At 40.3% G+C, this 24,036-nt stretch overlaps 3 protein-coding genes across 3 annotated transcripts; 2 read left to right on the plus strand and 1 right to left on the minus strand.

Moving 5' to 3' along the window:
* Positions 1-1,551: 1,551 nt before the first annotated feature.
* arel1 (apoptosis resistant E3 ubiquitin protein ligase 1) lies at positions 1,552-14,279 on the minus strand. Its single transcript, XM_030718535.1, has 22 exons — positions 14,116-14,279; positions 13,123-13,348; positions 12,582-12,750; positions 11,000-11,220; positions 10,329-10,400; positions 9,821-10,047; positions 9,479-9,716; positions 9,213-9,382; positions 8,685-8,865; positions 8,325-8,569; positions 8,109-8,186; positions 7,860-8,001; positions 7,640-7,761; positions 4,733-4,808; positions 4,522-4,631; positions 4,265-4,444; positions 3,811-3,936; positions 3,180-3,309; positions 3,007-3,065; positions 2,834-2,923; positions 2,571-2,746; positions 1,552-1,964 (listed from the first exon to the last, which is right to left on the minus strand). Exons 2-22 carry the CDS (start codon positions 13,268-13,270, stop codon positions 1,862-1,864), a joined length of 3,063 nt encoding a protein of 1,020 aa, XP_030574395.1. The 5' UTR covers positions 13,271-13,348; positions 14,116-14,279; the 3' UTR covers positions 1,552-1,861.
* On the plus strand, positions 14,046-18,503 carry fcf1 (FCF1 rRNA-processing protein). Its single transcript, XM_030718536.1, has 8 exons — positions 14,046-14,264; positions 14,598-14,662; positions 14,753-14,824; positions 14,934-15,082; positions 15,213-15,285; positions 15,380-15,467; positions 17,762-17,856; positions 17,984-18,503. Exons 1-8 carry the CDS (start codon positions 14,262-14,264, stop codon positions 18,030-18,032), a joined length of 594 nt encoding a protein of 197 aa, XP_030574396.1. The 5' UTR covers positions 14,046-14,261; the 3' UTR covers positions 18,033-18,503.
* Positions 18,504-18,736: 233 nt separating this feature from the next.
* Positions 18,737-23,359, plus strand: vash1 (vasohibin 1). Its single transcript, XM_030718873.1, has 7 exons — positions 18,737-19,666; positions 19,910-19,998; positions 20,408-20,464; positions 20,831-20,905; positions 21,194-21,575; positions 22,146-22,255; positions 22,412-23,359. Exons 1-7 carry the CDS (start codon positions 19,445-19,447, stop codon positions 22,482-22,484), a joined length of 1,008 nt encoding a protein of 335 aa, XP_030574733.1. The 5' UTR covers positions 18,737-19,444; the 3' UTR covers positions 22,485-23,359.
* The last annotated feature ends 677 nt before the right edge of the window (positions 23,360-24,036 follow it).

A 24,036-nucleotide genomic window follows, 5' to 3' on the forward strand; every position in this document is an offset into this window, starting at 1 on the left:
GTGCTGAAAACAGCACCCTTTATGAATCAGGTCAACATTGCACAACCCAAACAATCACAAACCCCTAAACTCCAAACCTCTAACACTGTAAGAACAGCTAAAGCTCAAAACTTGACTTCATCCAACCTGCAACACCTACTGTCAAAATGTGAGGCCTTTGCCATTTAGGAAGTTCAGTCTCTAAGTTTCCGAGTCAAAGTCGACCGCTCATGGTGGAAATTATCATAGGAGGGAGAAAAAAAAAAAAAAGCATTCAAAGCCACCTTTGGGAAGCATGAACACAGTCAAATCAAAATACTACTGAGACAAATCATCATCTATTAACATTTTCCTCTTGCTATGAGTAAACACCACCGTTCCTATATGTTCTACAAGCTGTCAGCAGACTGTTCCAAGTTGGCCAATGACCATGTAAACTCTGCAACAGAAAGGGAAGTGCTAATAAATATGAACAAATTTAAAAAAAACAAACAAACAAGGACACAATTCTGTTGGCTGAGGATATTGATGACACTAACAGCAATAAAAATAAATAGCTTTACAACAATATAACAAAGAAACCGGGCTTATTCTCCAAAGCTACAATGCTTTGCTTAGCTTACAGGAGGATGAGGGGGTATATGGCTAAAGGTTGTACAGTCAGGGCTGGAAGGAGGCATCTATGAACAGATTGTATGCACATGTTTGCCATGCATGTGCATGAAAACATACACACCAGTGTCAGAGGATGCATAGGTGGCAAAGGAGATTCTGAGGTAAACCCATAAAAGGCTGTGAATGAGTCGGTCAAAAGGATATATAACAAAATGTTTGTTATATAAGGGCTCATCCCCCCTCGACCGGCACTCACACCCACACTAACCTCTGCATGTAATAATAGAAATGTGAGAATATAACTACTACCTATTATTGTTGAGTATGTTTCTCTCACCTACGCACCTCTCTGGATACAATCAGAGGCAAAGGGTATGAATAAGGCAGGTTAAAAAACATAAAAAATATACTCATTTTCAAAAGTTTGGGTCAACAAAAACTTTACCTCAAGACACAATAAGTTAAAACATATAGAAACAATATCACTTGGCTCCTTTTAAAACCCACTTCCACTCAGGAAAAAAAAAAAAATAGCTTGTAGAAATTATTTTACCTCAACCATCAAACGTGCAACAAGAAAGAAATCCCTTCTCCTGAAACATTAAATCAAAAAGTAACGAGATGAAAACCTTTGTATACACACTAGTATGTACAAATTAAAGAGTGATATTATATATTTACATACACACATCAGTCCCTGATCGATTAAGGCCAAAGTGCTGTAGATGCATGTGTCACCCACGTCATGTGGAGGCTGCTGTTGCACTTAAGTGTTCCTCAGTTTGCAAAATGCAAAAGAAGCAGTTATACAGTTATACTCAAGGCCTTTGCTCTAGCATCATTTGTCTCTCAAACATATAAAACTAAGCAAACTTTAGCATTAGGAAATAAAAACTGTCCAAACCTCACCTTCTTCAGCAGAAATTTTTGTATTTTTTTCCTTTTCTTTTTACAAAAGTGGATTTAAATTTTTTTTTTTCTTTTTTAAATATACAGTAGCACTAGAGTTCATACAATTGAGTCCCAGATTCAGCACAGCATTCTGGGACTTCCTGAAATACTCGCTCATCTTGAGAGAATATTTATATTTTGGGGGAGGTGGGAGGGGTGGGGCAAGAAGTCCATGTGTTAAATGTGAATGAATGCAGGAAAACCAGGGCAGAGAAGCAGTGCTGGTCGTGTGTGTGTGTGTGTGTGTGTGTGTGTGTGTGTGTGAGTGAGTGAGTGAGTGAGAGAGAGAGAAACCACAGTGCCAGTGATGGACGAGTCAGAGCATGCCAAAACCCTCACTGCCCTCACTGATGGCCAGCTTCAGCATCTTGTGCAGCTCCTCGTAGGAGTCGTAGGTAGGGAGGCACAGCTGGTTAAAACTAGAGAGAGCACCACAGAGAGTCAGCATGTGGTTAAATGATTTGCTGATCTGAAAATAAAAATGTGCTGATATTACATTTCTTTTTAAATAAATGGGAAAACAAATCCAAATAAAGACCAAAAATGGAAATGATTTTAAGCATTTCCAGACATGATATAGCAGAACCCACTGCATCACAGAGCTCCATTGTTTTCCAGAAACTATTAAGCACATATCAGTGAGCCATAGTGTTGCAGTGAGGGATTTTTTTTTTTTTTATAAAACACACAGTTTATTTTGACTCAGTCCCACACAGGCCATTCTGCTGCTGCTGCCATAAAAAACTAATTAGAGCAGCAGAAATGTATAAATAAGCCACTGAAACTATTCCACACTGAAACTTTCTCCTGTTTGAATAACATTTTTTGTGCAATTAAAACTATTTACTGTATGTGTGATCTGGTTTTAAAGATTTATATCTTCAGTGAGCCGACTTGGGTGCCACAGACAAGGTTAAGAGGTCAAAAAAGATTGAAACAGGTGAACACACTGTTGGTTTTGGACATGATGTGGGATTTGTCAACAGTCAGAAAAACAGAGTAGCACTGTTCAGGCTTCTACTCACCAGGTGTGTGCAGTGGGCAAAGTGCTGTGTGTGGGGGCAGCAATGATCTGGAACGAGGGACAAAGAGTGTTGAACCCCCCGGGGGGTAGCTGGGAGGAGCCGGTAGTGAACTGCAGCAGACGTGCCAGCTCTTCCTGCGTGAAGCTAGACACCACCGCCCAGAACCACTTCATCACCTGAGGCGAGAAAAAAAGCAAACGAGATCAGACATTTACGTCAGCTGTTAGAGAAGAAGGTAAGATGAGGAAACCTCCGTGACTTACTTTCTCTCTGAAGTGCCACGATCCGCCAACAATCACAGCGTGGGCCTTGAAGTCCTGCACGTTTATGTCGCCAGTGCCACACATCAGCAGCTAGAGGGTTTAAAACAAAATAACTAAACATCCGGTGTGGATTTAACATGTCAGCAGGATTTAATTACAACCATCACACATACCTCCAACTCATTCTCATCAAATATGGCTAGCAGGTTTTCTGGAACCAGTTCATTCAAACCTGCAATTGATCAGGAAAATACACCAATTATGTCGACATTACCAGAGATCTCAAACGAAAGGATTTGGCAAGAAAATATATCGGAAAGCAGTTGTGCTAGTTTCCTTTCCTTACCTTTGAGGAAATGTTCCACCTCGTCTCTCACCTGGCTGGCCAGTCTGTACTGGGCCAACAGGTTAAGATAATGCATCTTGTTTTCATTGGTTACAGCGATTTGAGCTCCACCAGATATCAACTCCACCACCTGCAAGAGAGGATGATGGGATGAAAATGATCTAAAAACGACAGTGTTTTGAAAACTAGTGAGTAACAGAGGAAAGAATTAGCACATGTAAGACCAGAAACCTTCTTAAAAATGTCACACACTTATCAGCCAATTTATAAATATTTGGGTAATTAATTTTAATGTTTAAAAAAAAAACAAAAGAACAATTAGATGAAGTAATGTCATTATTTAAATTTTTAAAAAATGCAAGTTCGAGCTCTGCAGCACCACAGATTTACACAGCCATCTATTGTGTGATATTTTACACGTGAACAACAAAGGTTAAAAAGGCGTCGTGGATGCCAAACTCTACCCGTCCATCTTTTTAAATGAACTCACCACTCCTCCTCTTATCAGAAAAATTAAAGCTCTTGCCAAACAAGCAATATGGCTTCTTTTGTTTGGTTTATTACTTCGATCTCCTGGGATCGCCTACATCAGGGATAAAAGGGGAGGTTCCTTTCCAAAGTGTTGCCTCACCTTCTCCAGCTGTCCCGACTTGCTATACTTCTCCTCGGCAAACACCAGGTCCATTTCACTCACGTCATTGTTTAGGATGAAGCAGACTTTAGTTTTGTAGAACTCCTGGTCATCCGTCTCAAAGTACTGCACGTGGAAAATAAAACGAAAACACGGGGAAAATGACGTTTTTAAATAAACATGGTATTTCATCTTCTAGCAGGGAAGGATTAAAAAGATGATTGGGTGGACTTCAGTTCTCAACTCTGAAATCTAAGTAATTAGGATAAACAGCGAAACACATTGGGTAGTTCTGTTAAATAATGCCAAGAAAGAAAATGAGCTTTCTTGGCATTGTGAAGAATGTTTAAATGATGACATAAAACAGCTGACACCAGAGGATAAACAGTGGAGACGTGACCTTCCAACTTCCGAGCGAAATGTCTCTTTAGCTGGAATGCGCTGTGTTGCATACCTTGTAGTTCATTCTCAGGCCAATGATTTGGGCCAAGAAGGAACGTGTAAAGCGAGCTCGAACCAGCTGTTTGTAGGCTCCACCCAGGGCAGACTCATACAGACACTTCCCTACAATGCGACCCGCAAACTCATACATCTTTAGGCGCAAGTGGGGCGGCCTCTCGGGATTTGGGTGTACCTGGAAAATGAAGATGAATGCTCTTCGTGAACACAAGTGAACACAGAATGCAGAGAGAGTTCAGAAGAGTAACTCACAAGGCCCTGGTTGTTGTCACTGAAGCGGGTGAACAATTGGTTCGATGTGTCAAAGAGGGTCTTGCAAATCAGTTCAAACCACTCCCTACGAGGACCTCCCCAGTCCAGCGCTGCACAGGAAAGATTTTAACACTCTTGTCACCTTAAGAAATTTTAGATTTTAAATAAAATGTCAGTACTCCATTAGAACTCATATTAATCCTGCATTTACCTTCCTCATCCTGAAACACGACCTCAAAGTTCTTACTCCAGTCAGACACTGAGAAGTTCCTTGTGGCCTTCAATGACTGAACAAAAGAAGACAAATGAAACGGTCTATATGATCACAGTATTCATGTCACTCATTACACCTGTTCTAATGGATCACTTATTTAAAAATAAATAAAAATTATGATTAGAGCTGACATAAGCTAAATGTAAGGAACAAAGACAAAGAAATCTGTGTGTGTAGAGCTCATACTCAAATTGTGAAATCATGCCTTAACACACTCCAGTTGGTTAATGCAAACTCCTGCCAAGGTGAATTGTTGTAACAGGAATATATCAGATTTATGTACTAAATGCACAGAGACAAAAGGGAACACTGCTTCACCGTGTTTGGCAGTGCGGAAAAACATTCTGGAAAAAGGTCAGACTGACATGTGAGACGATAATTTTAAAAAAAAAAAAAGGAATTCCTCTACACCCAAAGCTATTTTCTCTAGGATTATGATCAGAACACAATTACAAAAAAAAGAAAGTATAAAAAAATGTTAAACCTTTTAATATTAAACCGATCATTTTGGAACAGTCTTGGGGAAATAAAAATCACATACCACATGTTACACACTGGATTAGACAATTTATTCCACTAGAAAGAATAATATTTAATGAAGGACTCAAAAAAAAGAAAATATTTGAAAAGGTTTGTTCACCAGAACAGCTGTTTGCTCTGGACCACATTTGTTGGTTTCCATTCATTTGTTTAATTATATTAAAAATTCTATAATTACAGCACTGGACAAAAGTCTAGATTTTTCTAGGAAAGTGGGAAATAGGTGCAGAGATTTATTGAAACATTTGCAAACATACATGGAAATACAGTATATAAGGCAAAAACAAAAAATGTGTTCAAATCTAACAAGCCTGAAAGTCAATATTTGGTGTGACCACCTTTATTCTTCAACGCACCGCTTCAGTAATGTTGAGGTCTGGGCTCTGGGGAGGCCAGTCCATGACTGATATGCCTCTTTCACACTCGTACCTACTCTGCTCGACTCTACTCGGTTTCCCCTGCGATTGAGTACCACCTCAGCAAGATGACTTGGAAGTCCAGTGATGTAATTTGTATGCAACACAAACACAAACCAGTGGATCTGCCTAGCTTGCTCTGAATTCTGTCGTCAGCCACCAAGCACAAACACATTTATGTTGTTAGTGTGTAGCCAGGTTTCAAACACAGCGGGGTTGATTATTGTAATTGTGCTCTCATGACTCATCTACTGACATCACTGCCTGGCCAATAAGTGGAACGCATTCTGTTGAGGTCACATTTTTAGCCTGACTCGATAATACCACCTAACAGAAAACCAAGCTGACTAGTGGAAAAGCAGCAATAGTATTCCATTGTAGGTTTTTCTCTAACCAGGTATATTTTTACTGCATTGGCAGTGTGTTTGGGATCACTGTCATGTTAAAAAATAAAGCTGCTGCCAATCTGACACTCTCCAGATGAAACTGCATGGTGGATCAACATTTCACGGTACTTTTCTGGATTCATAGTTCCATCAATTTTGAAAAGATCCCCAACACCACTGGCTGGGATGCAGCACCAATTGCAAGTGTTCTTTCTTTAAGTATTCTTCAGGAATAGTTCTCCAGGCTCCTTGAATGCGATCCTACACTCTCCGACAGTCTGGGGAGGCCAATCCACGTGTTCCCCCTGGGCATTTTTCTATCCAGGTACTGTCACTACATTGACAATGTACATGGGATCATTGTCATGGAGAAAAATGAAGCTGCATTTGTCGGATGATACTTTCCTGCGTTCATAAGTCTAACAATTTTGACAAGCTCTCCAACACCTCTGGCTGGAATGCAGACTCAAACCATGACAGAGGCTCCAACGTGTTTTACACGTAGACACTTCCTGTTACCTCCTCCGTACATATCGACACAGATTTGAACCAAAAACTTCAAATGTCAACTTCATCACTCCATCACACCCGTTGTCACTGATTGTGAACGGCAGATGGATCAGCTAAAGGGTCAGATAACATCTCTCAGGTCCTGTGTCAGGTCTTGGCTGGATTTTTTTTCTCTTCTTATTTCTTAATAAGATGACTTTCAGACACTGTTTATCCACTGTAGATAGTTTCTAGGCCTGACACTTATTTTGTCCTCCACTTATCCAGTCTCCTCACATTTTTTTAAGAACACACTCCACACCAGGGGTATTCAACTCCAGGCCTCGAGGGCCGGTGTCCTGCAGGTTTTAGATGTGTCTCTGCTTCAACACACCTGAGTCAAATATAGAAGTCATTAGCAGGACTCTGGAGAACTTGACTGCATAGTGAGGAGGTAATCCAGCCATTTGACTCAGGTGTGTTGAATCAGGGACACATCTAAAACCTGCAGGACACCGGCCCTCGAGGCCTGGAGTTGAATACCCCTGCTCCACACCATGCAGAGATACATCAAGTTTTCAGCCAATAACTCTTTGGCAAAAATACAATTTATGCTTGTCAAACTGTGCTCTCTTTGGCATTTTTCATCAATTAAACTAAAGAAATGGGAGCAAATTATGTGTTTTTGCAAAAAGTTGCCTGAAGATACTATTTAAAATTGGTTCTTTAAGTTATGTTTTGTGTTGTGTAGACACAACTCTGGTCCATCCTTTGAAACAGATGCCTTTGTTATTGAATGATTCACAGGCCAAAGTTAAGTGGTTTAACAAACAAAGCCATTCAGTAAGCCTGGAAAACTATTGCTCAAGACCACTTTAAAAAAAATTACAAGAAAGTCTGGCTCCTTGGAAGCAAAATATAAATAAATGACAGGTCACCTCAAACTTTTCACACAGTACTGCATAATGTTACAAAAACAAAAAACAGGTTTATAATAAAAGAAGAGCACTTACTGAATCTAGAATGGTGTGTCGGCTGACTTTTAGGCAGGTCTTGGTGCGAGGTCTCTTGGAGTGGATGTGCCTGAGTTCCCGTTGAAAGAAGTTCACCTTGTCTTGGAACGTTTCAGAGCCACCTAAAGAAAACATTAAATTACTAATACAGTTTTTTAAAAAGAGAGCACTTGCTAAGTGCAGCTCAGGGCAAAAGTAACTGCATTAGACTGAAACAAACCAATATTCTTGTGCAGGAAGCGAATGAAGGTGGCAGCCATGATGTTCCTATCTTTGCAGCTTAGCTCCACAGGAGGCTGTATCCCATCATCCACTACTAGAGTTAGGTATTTGTGAACTGGGTCGGGACCATAATAGGTAAACTAAAAAAAACAAAACAAAACAAAAAAAACAAAACATAATAATGACCTGTAAAACAAAGGGATAAAAACAAAAATCTCCAGGATCATCTTCTATCAGTTCTGCTTACCTTTGTTCCTGGACAAACTCGAAAGGTGAAAAGGCGCCATGGAATAATTTTCAGGTAGAATTCCTTCACGGATAATTGCTGTTTGAAAAGACTCCAGTTCAGTGACATCTTATTTTCATATTATGTTGCACTGAGATTTAAGATCTCTGAACTTGAAGGGGACAAGAAAACTTACACCAACTGCACCTAACCATTACAGGGTCACTGGTCACTTACCTTTGGCGATATGTAACAATAGACCTTTTTTGGTTTCTTGACCTTCTCCGGTTGTCCCTCCACAGGAGAGTCATGTTCATCCTCCTCTTCTCCCATGGAGGGCCTCCTCTGGGGAGCCAACAAAGAGGAGGCTGGTAACTGCCATGATGAACTGCTGTAGTTCCCACTACTGTAAAGGTATGCCTCAAAGTAGATACTTATGCCTGGAGTGGATACATTCTTCTCCACACAGGCCTTTTCATTCTCTGCAATGAGAAGTAGCATTAGGCTTTGAAAACAGTAGCTAACACCACTGCATTTCTATACATTTTATTATATAGTAGCACATTCATTTTTCTTTAGCATGTAAACACTGCTCACCACTGAGAACAATTATGTCAAATTCCCCGTTGCTGAGTGGCTGATCCTTGTAAGTGATGCGAGCCCTGAAACAGCCCGTCTTCCTCAGGATCAGTCTCAACAGAACCTGGCACTGCTGCTTGTTGAGTGAAACTGATTTGCTGTAGAAGCCCTCCAGACTGTCATCATCCGCTGTGCCTAGCTGAAAGAAGAGAGACTAAAATGAATCCAAGCCTAGTTCTAAAGCTAATGGATTCTGCATCTTCAGAATAAAAAGTCTCTGAAGCTTGGGACACCTCTCATCCGAAAGGCTTCTTCAATGACTTTGATTATTTCTTCATTGAAGAAGCCTTTCAGATGAGAGGTGAAACGTCTTCAAGAAACAAAAAGAGGTCCAGTCACACTTCTTTCAAGCTCCAGAGACTACAATGACCTGGATGACTGAGAACCTACACATTCAGAATAAAAACTAATCCTAGGCTTTATGGTCATCATCAAGAAAATAACTTCAGTATAATGGGTAAAAGAAAAATGGGTTCACTCGCTTACTGCGTGCACATGGACACTGTAGTTTGCTTCATCTGTCAGAGATGTGGAGTTACTGGTAGGGTTTCCATACTCGTCCCGGGGCTCAATTTGTAAAGTGTGCTGCTGGCCATTTGTTAGCACCAAAGTGGAGAAATGATAGGCTATCTTGGTTTTGGATGGAACAACTGTACCTGAAGAAATCAGCCAAAATAAAGATTTATTTTGACATGTAAATTGGATGAAAACTTTCTCATTTATTTATATATATATATCAATCATAGTCATACCTGGCTGGAATATCTTGTAATAAGGGCTATAGGCCACATTGAGGCCACCCAGCTTGACAGCAACCTCATAACGTCCAGCCTTGCGCACTGTGAATGCCACTTTGACTACATTGGACTCTGGTTCTTGCAGGACCTCCTGTGTAACAGGGATGTCCAGGGCCAGTTCAATGTGGGTGATGTTGACCCTCAGCCCCACAGGCCGATGAGCTGGGAAAGGCTGACCATTCTTATAGAACAGCTGGGAAGACAGAAGTTCAAATATGTATACTGTACTTCAATACAGAAAGCAGGTTTTCTTTCTTTTTTCTTTGTAATACCAAGACATTTGGACTCTGGTGTTACCTGAACTCTGAAGCTCATAGTTTGTCCCACTTCCTGTGGTTCCTTCCAGTCCCACGACACCTTGCAGGAACGTGGGTCCAGGTAGTTGCCCCGGACATAGTCGTAGATGCTGCGATCACCGCGTCGCCCTGGATCCTCATTCTGGAGGAAGCTGACCACCCTTGCTGCAAGCTCACAGAGGAACTTGATGGTAAAGACAAACGCTATGATGGAAACAGTAATTCCACCTGCCACAAGAAGTAAAGAAGCACAGGAAATGTAGTTGGAACTCATGTTTGCAATGAAAATGTTTTTCTGGTCTTGGGGAAAAAAAAAAAAAATTTGTTTCAATAATAAAATAGAGCAATAACTAAAATTGAATTAACATTTCATAACCCATATTTTGACAATTTAAAACTAGTGGAATCGCCTTGAAGCCAAAGTGTGAGGAGGAATAAAAATAAGTAACACATTAGTAAGCACCAGTCATATCAGCCCAACCTCTTTTGTAATCAGTTAATGTACTCACCAATCACGTAAAACATGAGGTCCCTTATCAAGAAGCACAGTGCCACAGTACAGCCAAATATGAGAGCTCCCGCTGAAGAAAAACAAAACAAAAAAAACCCACAATGTACTACTGATTAATTAAAATGCAGACATAACTCGCTCCCTGTTCCTTATCTGCAAATTCAATGTTAATGTTTCTACTTTCCTTTAACACATAGTTTTCTTATTATATAAATTTGGGCAGGTCTTCTGCACCACAATGAAAACAAAGGCAAAGAAAGGGTGTGACAAAAATGTCCAGCTTTACCCTTTAGTGTGGGAACCACCCCATGGGAAACAATAAGAATGCTAATAAGTTAGCCACAACATTTATGTGTTTTATGTGATTGCCATTTATCCACGGTGATTGTGAAGGTACTGTTTTTACAAGATAGAAGAGTCATAAAAACAAAGAGTTGCTGTGTTGTGCATAGAGATGAAGTAACACATAACTTCTCCATTAGAGAATTTGAGCTACATTCAAATGACCTGTGCTTCTTTGAGTAACATTTGTGAAAACACTTGAAAACAGTACTTATGTTTATATTTTGTATCTCTGAATGCCTGTTGATGCTCTGCAGCTGTGGAAAGCAACCACAACTATTGTCCTTTAAAGGCAAAAAAAAAACAGAACAAAAAAACCCGTCTCACCAAATGACCACTTCTCATTCAGACGTCTCTCAGCAAGGCTGTGCACCAGCCTGATCTCGTAGTCCTGGTCGCGACTCCCCCTGGAGGTCTGGAGGATCTTGATGCCCGTGGACAACTTTATGTAGTCTTCGTAATAGTAGCCCCAAGCAGCTAAAGAAAGCTGCAGTTGACTGTCAAACTGAGAGAGATCATCCAAATTCATACAACCCAAGGTCTTCAATCTGCAGTGTAAAACAAAAGTGAAAGCGTGTCAAGCAGTTAATGGAAATGAATGGCAGCATTAAATAACAGCCTTTTTTCTATAGCCTTTAGAAATGAAACCATGCAATGACTGATCTTACTCAAGGTGTATTAAACAATAATGCTGCTCCAACTGTACACAACAAGCTGTCATGCATGCTTAGTAAAATCTGGTTAAAGTAAAATTCAGGACAAGAGTCTCAATCCTATCAGTTAAACTGCTGCATTATTACATGCCAACAGGAAAAGTTAGATGGCATGGCATACTGCATCTAGCCTCTAAAACCAAAAACTAATTATATTACTGTGGTGTACATAAAGATGGATGATACTGGATGAGCACAGGTAGGCACAGCAGAGGAAAATACTAAGCAGATTGTTGTCAGTAATCTCTAAAATAAACAGAAACTGTTACCAGTTGTAAAGCTGCCAACATTCACACTGTCCCTACGTCAGTTGACACCGAGCTCATGCATCTGTTATGCTTTCATAGTATGATCTTATGGCTCAAAAGATTGTAATATAAAATATCTCAATAACTGAAATAAAATGAACTGTAAGACTGCCTTCCCTATCCTTTGTCAAATAACCAGCATGTTGTTGACCCAAGTTCAATATGTATATAGAGTTAATAATAGTACAACTAAAACTGAAAGCAACTTTAACTTCCAGCAAATGAGAGTAATAATTAACTTTGGCTTTTACAGTTGTTCACTGACTCAAAAGTACAGCCAAAATGATGTGAGCAATGAAGGCTTACATAAAAGTCAACAGCAATAGAGGCAGCGATTGAGTTACAGCCATGACCTTCAGAACTGTGACAGTGTAGCCCTTTAAAGATGTCAGTCAGTTTTGCATACAAACATAATTTTCCGTGTTTCTGAAACAAATCTGACCTTTAGAAACATAACAATTTACTCAAAAAGCGGCAGGGTATGAATTATAGCCGGTTCTGTTTAGATCAGTATAAAGCACCCAACACATATACAGAAACATCTGCATTACTGCAGGGTCTCACAAATGCAGTCTCTAAAGAATGCTTTTTACTGCAGTGACCCTCTGAAACACTGCAGCCTACACAGCTCAGTGTCAGCAGACTCAGCTAACTGTGAATGAAGAGGGTGCCCTCAAGTGGACATAAATAAACAGAGCCTGTGTTAACCAAAATAAAACATGACCATAACAATTTACCCAAACATTTTATTTTATTTTTTTTTAATTTAAGACTCTGCCTAGAATAACCTACATTTATGACATGCCAAAAAGTACTTGACTACATCAAAGGGTTGCTGCTCATACCAGATTAGTAGAAATGTTCAAGTTAAGACCTGTCATTGCTTACGTATGGTAATAGTGCTCCAGGTTCTGGGAGCAAAGCCACTCCTGGAAGGCAAAGTCTCGGAGCAGCTGGATGTGAGCCTCTGCAATCTCCCTCCAGCGCTGCTGTTCCTTCACCACCTCTTCCAAACGACTAAGCACACTCAGACTCAGTTCCTCAAGCGTCTGTACATCTGGATGGCACATGAACAGCACACAAAAATCCCCATACTCATACTTGCCAGCAAATCAACATCAGTAATGCCCCATAAGGTCTAAATACTTATTAAAATCTACTATAATGAAAGCTTAAGCCTGTGCTGATTATCTGTTCATGCCACTGGCATCCATTTAGTGTGAATAGTCACTGTTTAAAACAAAAATATCAACAGGGTTAAAGCAATAGGTAATCCAATCTCCCTGAAATAAACATAGTATAAATCCAGTTAAACTTCATACTTTTGAGTCTCTGGCATTTCTTCAAAAACTCAAAAGGTCTTCTTACACATATCACTGACATCTGCTTACTTTTAGAAAGAGCTATCAGCTAAATGTAATCCACTGACCTTCAAATAAGTTTCTGTATTGAGAGAGGCTATGTCCTTGGAGCCATTCCTCGATCTGACTTTCCTTTCCTTTCTTCCAGCGCACTTCCCAGAAGAAGATCCACAACAGTGAGCAGAAGAGGAAGGTCAGGAAGAAACGGCGGTCCATCAGACCATCTTTCAGCCTTCACTCAGACCTCTCCGTGCTCAAACAAAAGACCACACACCAGTGAGCTTGTCAAACCTCCTACAACAGAAGAAAAACTAGTTTAGCCAGACAGGATATTTAAGAAAAATTTAGACCAATCCACAAACTGGTTGTTCAAGTAAGCAGCAGATGGAAAGGACCGAGGAGCCCGACTGTAGACTGCTCTGTCAACAAAGCATGAATATTTAAGTCTCACTTGGAGGACAGTCCAGAATAACACATGACATCCATAGCATTGAAATATGTATGAAACAAGGCTCTCCCCAACGCTCTCACCATCCACGGGCAAACCGTTAGAGTCAAGAAAACGCAGGTCCCACACATTTTAAATCCATTTAGCAACCAGCAGTCCAGCTGCTGCCTATGATACTGATAACCTTTCTTGACTCGCTAGCTCAGGTGTCAACACGTATCACAAGCATCTGCTACAAACAGCTGGCAAATTAAAGAAATAGCCTATTCAAATGAAAAGCTTTAGTAAAGTTCATTGGAGAGCCGCTTTAAAGACTCGGAAAATGAAGGTTAACTGCAACATGATGAATTCTCACTGGTGTGTTGACACAGAGGGGGGGGGCTAACATTAACAACTGCTACATTCAGACAACACGGCGCTAACAGCTAGCCGCGTTAGCCCAGAGTGTCAGCGTCCTTTCACAAAACGCGTCGCCAGCCCGGGGCGGCTATCAAGATGCACGCCGCAACAGCTTCGTGAGGTGCCTTTTTTGCAAAAGCACGACAAGACGAAGCAAAATTCTGCGAATGCAATACTGTAACACAGACAAGCTATTATTAAACACGGAATGTACCTTCGTCTGCGAGGCGCTAGCGTAGCCACCGGAAAACGCGCAGAACCTACGTCGATTTTTGATTACGTCTGCACATTGCTAGCACGAGGGTAGCGAGCTGTACTTGTAGTGTAGACAGTCTGCGGTTTGAGGCACTGAAGTTTAAAATGGTATGTAGGTTCTTATTGTGTTACAGTTACACCACTGTCTTGACAACTGTTGCTCGGTAAAGTTGCTGTTTTTTTTTTAAATACTTAAAGGTTGGAGAGTTTGGGCAGATATGCCATTTAAGCTAACATTAGCCAATGTGCTACATGCGTTGTTAATACATCAGGGCTTGCAGCCGCAGTGTTTGGAGAGTTAATGTTTTTGTTCTCTTTTGTCAGTCCATTAGGAAACAGTATACAATAATACGGTTGCACTCCTGTTTTCCTACAGTTGGTGCTTCTGCTATGTGTGTTGATTGTGATTCCTCTCTGTGTTTTTATCTCGATCACTCACAGGGGAAGCAGAAAACGAAGAGGTACGCAGCGATGAAACGAATGATCAATCTCAAGGACCAAAGAATGTGAGTTTCATAATTCATTTAGACCCCTGTGGTTCAATACTTGACTAATTCCCACTTAAAAGTTACTGCAGCTCATTGTTTGTTTTGTAGAAAAGAGAAAGACAGAGCGAAAGCAAAGGAGAAAAAGAAGAAAGACCCTTCGCAACTCAAGGAGAGAGAAGTGTAAGTTACCCACAAAACGTCGTTAATCGGATCCTTAAAAAGTGGTTGATGGCTCTTTAATTTCCCGCCTTTTGTTTATTTATTTATTTATTTTTTTATTTCTGTGCAGGACTAAGTATCCATCATGCCTTTTTTTCCAATACAACACTCAGCTTGGCCCACCGTACCACATTCTAGTTGACACAAACTTTATAAACTTCTCCATCAAGGCCAAACTGGACATTGTTCAGTCCATGATGGATTGCCTTTACGCCAAATGTAAGTATTAGTGCTCAGTGGCAATTATTCATGAGGATAATAAAAGTGATGCATGTCACTTGTTATACATAAGCATTCAATAATAGAGAAAGTTTATATTAATTTCTTTCATAAATTCTGTTTGATCCAGGTATACCATATATTACAGACTGTGTGATGGCTGAGATTGAAAAGCTTGGAATGAAATACAGAGTCGCGCTCAGGTAGAAGCTGCTTGATGTGAATAAGCACCGCAAACTTGAATGTATTTAATGTTATTTTTACTGAAATGGTCTTTGCTTGTTTTATTGTTTGCAGGATAGCAAAAGATCCAAGATTTGAGCGTCTGCCTTGCACACACAAGGGAACTTACGCTGATGACTGTTTAGTCCAACGAGTGACACAGGTAATATACTTAAGTGTAAAGTTACAGCTATAAATATATGCAATTAAATGTCTGTTAATTAACTTGCGTCCACTGTTTTCTGGGTAAATGCTTGCTTATCGACAGACACAGCAGTTGAATGGTAAGCTAGTAAACTCTTACAATCATGGATCCTTAAAAACTGAACACAGAAGCTGTATTAATTAAATAACCAAACAGAGTCTTTACAATATTGCCCAAACAAAGGAATTAGATAAAAGATGTATAAAATGTTATTGTTAGTATTTGCCTCATCACAAGTGTAGGGATAGGTTCCAAAAAGGAGGTTTAACAAAATAACAAAGTTTGGTTAACCCTGAAATGGGAAAACCAAGCCATTATCACAAATGCACTGCATCATTGAACTTTTCAGACATTACTGGTGCATGTGGGAACACAAATGTCTGATACAGTTGGATATTAAATTGTCTCTAAGTCTGACAGCTCCCTAGTATCCCACCTCCTGCACCCCGTACCCAGGCTTGAACCAAACATCTAATAGCAAAAACCCAGCTGACATGATCTGTGTCCTTCTGTGTGTCATATGTGAGAAAGGACACTTTCAGACAATGTAAAAACCTGATTCTCCCAACATTGTCCAGGGTTCATCTGTGAATAAGACCTCAGAGTTTTCATTTAGAGAACAGCTGGTCAGGGTTAGTTCACTTAATTCTGTGGTTGCTCTGAGTTAAATTTGTGATATGTTGCAAGTAGGGTTGCAACGATTCATTGAGTAACTTGATTATAAAAATATTTTTTTGCTTCAAGGCTTTGTTTAATGCACGACTCTGTAGCGCTCAGGTGTCACCATGTAAGCGCAGGAGCTTCATCCACATTTGCAACTAAAAATAGACCTGCGGAGCATGTGTGAGAATAAAAAGTATTAGAACATTAAGCTCATGTAGCCCCCCCCCCCCCCCTTTTTTTTTCTTCAACAAAAAGATGGATAACAGAACAGCGGCAGTGACGATGATGCCGTTATAGATTAATTTGGAGTCTGTGTATATGCACGTGGCAAAGAGCAAATAGGCGGAGCTGTTACTGAGGCGGTGAGCCCAGGATGGATGGATGGATGCATGGATAAATAAGACATTCTAGTAATTAAACTAAATTGTATTACTATTTAGAAATAGAAAAATAAAGGCTTTCTTTTTGTAGGCCAGTAAAAATGGGGCCAGTAAGATTGGACACTGAATTATTAATAACTTTAATTATTACCATTAATTCTGAACATGTACACTATCAGAACATTTGTTTTCTGCAGCAGGAAATGTTGCATCAAAGCACAGATTATTTTATATATCAGTGTAAAACCCCAGATCTGAGAATGCTGAAATGCTCGCTTTTCTTCTGTAAGGCTTACAGACACACATTCATTCACTAGCATTCTTAATTGTGCAGACAAACACACACACATACACAATACATACACATTAACACACACCAAATCTACTAGGAGATACAACACTGTCAGAATTATTTTTTTTTGCCTCCTACATTTGTAAGAAAGCCTTCCAAGAAGACAGTAAAGGTTATTTTCTTTTATGCCTTATTTTATTTTTTTTCTCTTTTTAATGTTTATTGTTGGTCATTAATAAGGCAAAAATTATTTCTTATCTGATTAATCAATAGAATAAAAAATAGTATACTCGATCACTAAAATAATCGTCAGCTGCAGCTAGTTGTGAGCACTGGGCATAAAAGTTTCCTAATATGCGGAGCTGACTGCTGTGGAGATCCCTCGTGAATAAGCAAGCAGCCAAAAGTAGCTTTAAATGTATTTTTTCAGCTGCAGCCTGACAGGGATCAGTGTGGGGGACTTGTTGACAGCCTGATGGCTCTCTCGATGCTTGCACAGTTGCAGCTTTATAAAGGAAATTTTATAGGTTTTCTTCTGAGCTGAAGATGAATTAATGTCCAGAAGACTCTTTTACTGACCTTACACTGATATCTAAACTAATCTATGCCATTCACATTTGTCTAAATACATCTAATCTCTGCAAATGAATGTGTTCTGATATGTTATACAGTTATTTTAGTGGTGTGAATAGGGAAGTGAAAGACAGATGTCAGACAGCTGCTTCAGGCTCAGAAGTGGAGATCGAGAAAAAAGTCGAGGTTTATTAAAGAAAACCTGCCAGTAAGAAAAGTAGGGAAGTTCACTAAACCTGCTTTCTGAAACAGACCTGTGACAAAAAGCAGGTACTGTGATGGAAAATACTGTTGCCAAATAGACACTGTTATAGTGTGTAAATTATATAAAAATACTTCTGCAGCATAAGTGTTACATCCTGGCGACTGTCGACCGAGATCTGAAGAGAAGGGTGAGGAAGATCCCTGGAGTTCCCATCATGTACATCTCAAACCACAGGTAACAGGGTTCTGGGTTTTATTTTAAAGTATATGGCAGCTTTGTTTGCATGCTGTTTTATTTTTTGTTTATACTTAAATATATTATTATTAATTTTTAAATTAATTTGTTTTAATTCTAAAAACAGGTATAATATTGAGCGGATGCCTGATGACTATGGTGCTCCAAGATTTTAATATATCTCCAGCTGACCCGGACCAGCCTTTTTGCATCGTCTTTTTGTGTAAATAGATTTTTTTCCTTTTTGATTATTTCTTTCATTTGTATTAAAAATATATATATATTGAGGTTTGAAGTTTTCTCTGGGTGCTCCTGCTTCCTCGCACAGTCCAGAGACATGCGTGTTAGTTTAATTCGAATTCTGATTCACTTTAACTGGCTGTTTCTGATTTGACAGTGGGTGTGAGTGTGAGCATGAATGATTGTGATGATGAGGCTTGAGATAAGCTGGGGTGTATTCTCCTTGTCACCCAGTGTCAGCTGGATTGGATAAACTTAAAAAAAAATAAAAATAAAAAATTGGTGGATGGAAGTTTAATTTTGTGCGGGTGGGGTGGTTGATCACATTTCAAGGTGCAAAAAAGTTTAATAATTTGTTATGGAAACATTGTCAATTTTTTTTTTATTAAATAAATGTGTTACTGAAATAAATTTTGTCTTTCAGTGGTATTTTCTTGTTCAAATTCTTTTATAGGGTTAAATTGGGAAATTGAAATTAAAAAAACAAAATCAAAACTGCGTTTCTGTTGCTGTCAGTAACCCACAGGTTTTTAACACCTAGAGACCTCACGTTGATATCTTACTAGGAGCACCTAAATGCAGCATTTATAGCTGCTGAGATCATCCGCTAAGTGCAGAGCATGCGCAGGAGAAGGGATTTGGGGAGTGTCTGAGCAGCTCGTCGGATGTGAATAACCGCAGACACTGAAGCCAAGAACAGCATCTGCATGAACAATGAACCGGCGGACCTGGGAGGGAATCGTTTGGTGAAACGGACATTAAGTGGACGTATGAGGCGTGCGGGGGAGATGGGAATTCACAAGAGCCGTGATTTGCTGGATATCAGTGGCGGGAATGACCTCTAACGGCACAGGGAATTAGGAATTTCTACTTTGTTGTCTGCAAAGTCAATCCTCCCGTAGAGTGATGTGCTGGCTGGCCTGTGTTTGGTTGTTGAACATTAACAGCAGGCCGAGCATTTTATACCTTAAGTAGCCTTATTGTCTCCATTTATTTATTTAATTAGCTGGCCATTGAATGGCCTCTATTTATTTATTTTTTTTCAAATTGTCGAATACTTGCAGCACGATTTTAATACAGATTTTCTTCTTAATGCACGTTATTAAACGACTGCCTCAAATTGACGTGCTGAGATCACAGAGGTGATTTTTAATTATAGCAGATCAGCCTTTTTGCATCGTCCTTTAGTGAAATACTAATGCCATGATCTACTTGGTGTCATGAGTTGGCCATCTGTCGTGGAAACCTGCTTAAACCTGCAAGCAGATTAATCGAGGTGAAAGGATTTAAAGGCACCAGTCAGGACGTTTCTGTGCCAGAACTCTGCTGCGCTTCCTGCTGAAGGAGGATGCTCTTGGCCACAGTCGGCTCATTGGAGGAGAGAGACGAGGAGCAGGAGGACGAAGGTGAAGAAGAGTTGAGGGATGGAGGGGTGCCTTTCTACGTGAACAGAAGTGGCTTCCCGGTGGATGAGGAGACTTGGGAAAGGATGTGGCGCCATGTAGCTCGAATCCATCCCAGCAGTGAAGCACTGATGAAGGAGATAAGGGGTGCCACTGACCTGCCCAAGGTAAAGTGGAAGGAAATGCAACTGGTCACACAGCACGGAATATAATGCATGTTTTGTTCAAACTTCCCTGCACAGCAAATTTATATTTTATTCATTTCTCATGAGAGCATTTAAGATACTTTTGCCATTAGTTAAACCAATTAGAGAAGAGCATAGAGGTCAAATAATACTACATTCTCCAGCAGCAATGAATATTGGGATTGTATTATGGTAATGCAGATGTTTGGATGCTCTGTCCCACAGATTCCAATACCAAGTGTGCCTACATACCAGCCTACCACCACTATCCCGCAGCGCCTGGAAGCCATACAGAAGTACATCAGGGAATTGCAGTATCCTTTGACCAAGCCAGTTAGAACCAAAACAGTGATAACTGAGTCTATTTAAATGCTTTTGAGAATATGTATCTGTAGATTTAAAGATGTGTATTTTACACACTGATCGTAAGATATATGGATGTAAATGTCTATAGTCAACAGAATGCCACTGACCCACTGTTTTATCACAGTTTAAAATATGGGCCAGACTTCAGAAATGAAATGTAGGCCACCACAGAGCCCATATTAAGTAAAAGCTTGATTCCAGCCAGAGAAGGAATTCATCCATTATTAAACCAACAGCCTGTGACTCCCACAAAGCACTTTAGGAGTTGTCTCTTCCTTTCACTGTATGAGGCACAATTCCCTCCTAAAACACTGCCACGTTGCTTTCTTGTGCTATGAACTTAACTGTACTTTACAGGTACAATCACACAGGAACGCAGTTTTTTGAGATAAAGAAAAGCCGACCTCTTACTGCGTAAGGAATTCTTCACTCATAGATGTTTATGGCAGCAGTCACAGCATGTCTGGGATGATGGTTGTTGATTTCTCAATATTTAGCCAGTGTTGCTGAGAGCTAATGCATGGAGAACAGCATGTTTTACTGGTTTACTCCAGGGCTTTGTGTGTATGTCAATCAGCAGAGGCCTGGAAAACACTTTCCCTGACCTCACTTTATTAGATTTAGTAGCGCCGATATTATTTCCCTGGCTCGTGGACAGCGTTTTTGTTTTCATGAAATCAATAAGAGTGTGTTCCTGGCACTGGCAATGCAGTACAGTGCTGTCTCACAACACAGAATGACATTAAAAGTGGTGCTCTGTTTTTCTTTTGTTTTGCACAGGTTAATGGACATTGCTAAGGAGATGACACGGGAGGCTCTGCCAATCAAATGTCTAGAGGCGGTGATCTTGGGAATGTATCTTTATGGCCACAGAGGGCATGGCATGGCATTTCATTCATTGCTTTGTTTTATGTTTCACTGCAGTGACTTTAGAGGTTGGCAAGTGGATTTATACATGTGTTTTTTGGCAGACTCACCAAATTTGGCTTCAGATGGATTTTCCACATAACAAGAAGCAGCAGGCTTCACCAGAAATGCCCGGCCCTAAATTGATTTTTATTTATTTCTTTTTTGCCGTTGCATGACATCTATACTTAGCATTTAAAGGTTAGTTGTATATCTCCTTGACTCAGCTTGATGCAGTTACCTCACCAACAGCATGCCCGGTGTGGAGCGCTTCCCCCTCAGCTTTAAATCTCAGTTCTCAGGGAACCACTTCCACCACATTGTGCTGGGAGTTCACAGTGGGGGGCGCTTTGGTGCGCTGGGCATGAGCCGAAGAGAGGACCTCATGTTTAAGCCCCTGGAATTCCGAACACTGATGGACTTGGTTCAGGAATTTGAAGGAGCCTACAGGGGCTACTGGCACACCCTACGAAAAGTCAAGATCGGCCAGTACGTGTCCCACGACCCTCACAGCGTGGAGCAGATAGAGTGGAAACATTCGATACTTGATGTTGACAAGCTCACCAAGGAGGAGCTACGGAAGGAGCTGGAGAGACATACTCGAGACATGAGGCTAAAGGTACAGTGCCGTGGTAGGCTGGATAAATATAGAGTGCTGCATATTGATAGCTTTGCTATTAAATACCATACTTGTTGTTATTGATTGCTTGTCTCCTTTGGACTGGAAGAGTGAAGACTGAAAATTCTACTGGAGCTCTTAGAGGACTAAAGTCAATGATGAGGGATGTCATTTATCATCAGCAGATGGACTGCCCTTCCTGCTTATCAAATTTCCTTTGACATGCTCTATCTTCATGCAAAGTGACACTGAGTTGACCTGCTGTTTGAAGAGCAATCTCTCTCAAACGGTGCTCTCTCATCACCTCTCATGCTAAGATAATGAAGGCAGCCTGGATGCTGAGCTCTATAACAAAACTAATGCGATGACTTGACTCTGTTCTGATGTACTTTACGCAAGGCTGGCTCAATCCATCACTAGCTGATCTTGTGCACTCAGCACTCCGCACAATCACATTAAAGACACACGTACTTCAGCCACTGACACGCACAGTTAGGGCGAGAGTATTTGTAGCTCGCCCATGTGATGCTTTCAGATGAATGAAGCTCTTATTTTTTTGTGTTTTTGCAGATAGGAAAGCCTGCACCGCCCTCTCCCACCAAAGATAGGAGAAACAGCATGGGTTCACCCCTCAGAGGACCAGGCAGCCCCATGCGGAGGATCAGCCGTGTTGAGAGGCGGTATGATTAATCACATGCTCTAGATAGTTCTCTATACTTGGGCTGCAGATGTCTTGTGATCGAAGGGAAAAGAAGGAGCTCATGAATTAGTCACAGTTTTCTTCTTATATGAATAAACCTCATTGTTTCTAATATTTTTATTTATTTTTCTTGCAGCCCCTCTGGAGACAAGAAGGTTTTGGAACAAAAATCCTCAACAGATATGAACGGATATCAGATTCGAGTCTGAAGGATTTTTTTAATAACTAGTGGATTTTAAAGCACCACACAGGGTGTCAGATTTTGCCATAGAATATGAGCATGACAGAACATGTTCTTTAGGAAATTAATATTATTTCACATGTGCACATATTAACTGCCACTCACTCACAAGTCCTGAAGTACAGATTCAATGACCAGGAGTTGTGCACGCAGCTGCCATTGGGAAACAAAACATATGGAGAGGCAAAGAATGGCACATGGTGCTGGATGACATTCACGTGCTCTCACGGGTTAATGCTGTGGCAAGACTGAGCTGACAAATGCGTCACTTTTTAAACATATTTTTTAAAAAACTGTAAAGCAGTCTGTATGTTGCATAATGTTAAAGCAGCATAAAAAGGCAATATCCAATTGTTTTTTTTGTTTTTTTTATCAGTTTACAAGGTGCTCAGCGTAAAAACAAGGATGTCTTCCCTGATGTTTTCGCTGTTACTAAATTTGAAATTTCATGATCCAATCAGGAAAGAAGGGCAGACCCACAAGTTTGGTACTGATCCCATTTGCTGCAAAACAACTGTACCTATTCTGACTCAAAAATAGGTAAGGAGATATTTGTTTGGGTAAAAAAGGCTCCAAATCCACTGTGGTATTTTTTTATTTATTTCACCTTACTGTTTATTTTATTTTATTTTACAAAAAAAAGTGCTTAATGATGGTGATGGTGTCTTCTAAATGTACTGGTTAGACCATACTTTTAACAGTATGTTAATGTCTACAATCTTAGCATCTTGTTTCTGAAAAACACTATATTGGCAAAGTATTCACTCACCCATCCAAACCATTGAATTCAGGTGTTCCAATCACTTCCATGGCCACACTTGTATAAACCAAGCACCTAGGCATGCAGACCGCTTCTGCAAACATTAGTGAAAGAATGGGTCGCTCTTAGGAGCTCAGTGACTTCCATCGTGGTACCGTGATAGGATGCCACCTGTGCAACAAGTCCAGTCCTGAAATTTCCTCAATACTAAATATTCCACAGTCAGCTGTTAGTGGTATTATAACAAAGTGGAGGCGAGTATACCAAGACATTTTGGACAATTTCATGCTCCCAACTTTGTGGGAACAGTTTGGGGATGGCCCCTTCCTGTTCTAACATGACTGCACACCAGTGCACAAAGCAGGTCCATAAAGACATGGATGAGTGAGTTTGGTGTGGAAGAACTTGACTGGTCCTGACCTCAACCCGATAGAACACCTTTGGGATGAATTAGAGCGGAGACTATGAGCCAGGCCTTCTCATCCAATATCAGTGACTGACCTCACAAATGTGCTTCTGGAAGAATGGTCAAAAAATTCCCATAAACTTGTCTAAACCTTGTGGAAAACCTTCCCAGAAGAGTTGAAGCTGTTATAGCTGAAAATGGTGGGTCGACATCATATTAAACCGTATGGATTAAGAATGGGGACGTCACTCAAGTTCATACGCATGTGAAGGGAGACGAGTGAATACTTTTGTCAATATAGTGTATGTAATGATAAATGTTTTTTTTTTTTTTTTACAAATATATACTTGAATT

Source organism: Archocentrus centrarchus, chromosome 22 (assembly GCF_007364275.1).
Source record: "Archocentrus centrarchus isolate MPI-CPG fArcCen1 chromosome 22, fArcCen1, whole genome shotgun sequence".
NCBI classification, from domain to species: domain Eukaryota; kingdom Metazoa; phylum Chordata; class Actinopteri; order Cichliformes; family Cichlidae; genus Archocentrus; species Archocentrus centrarchus.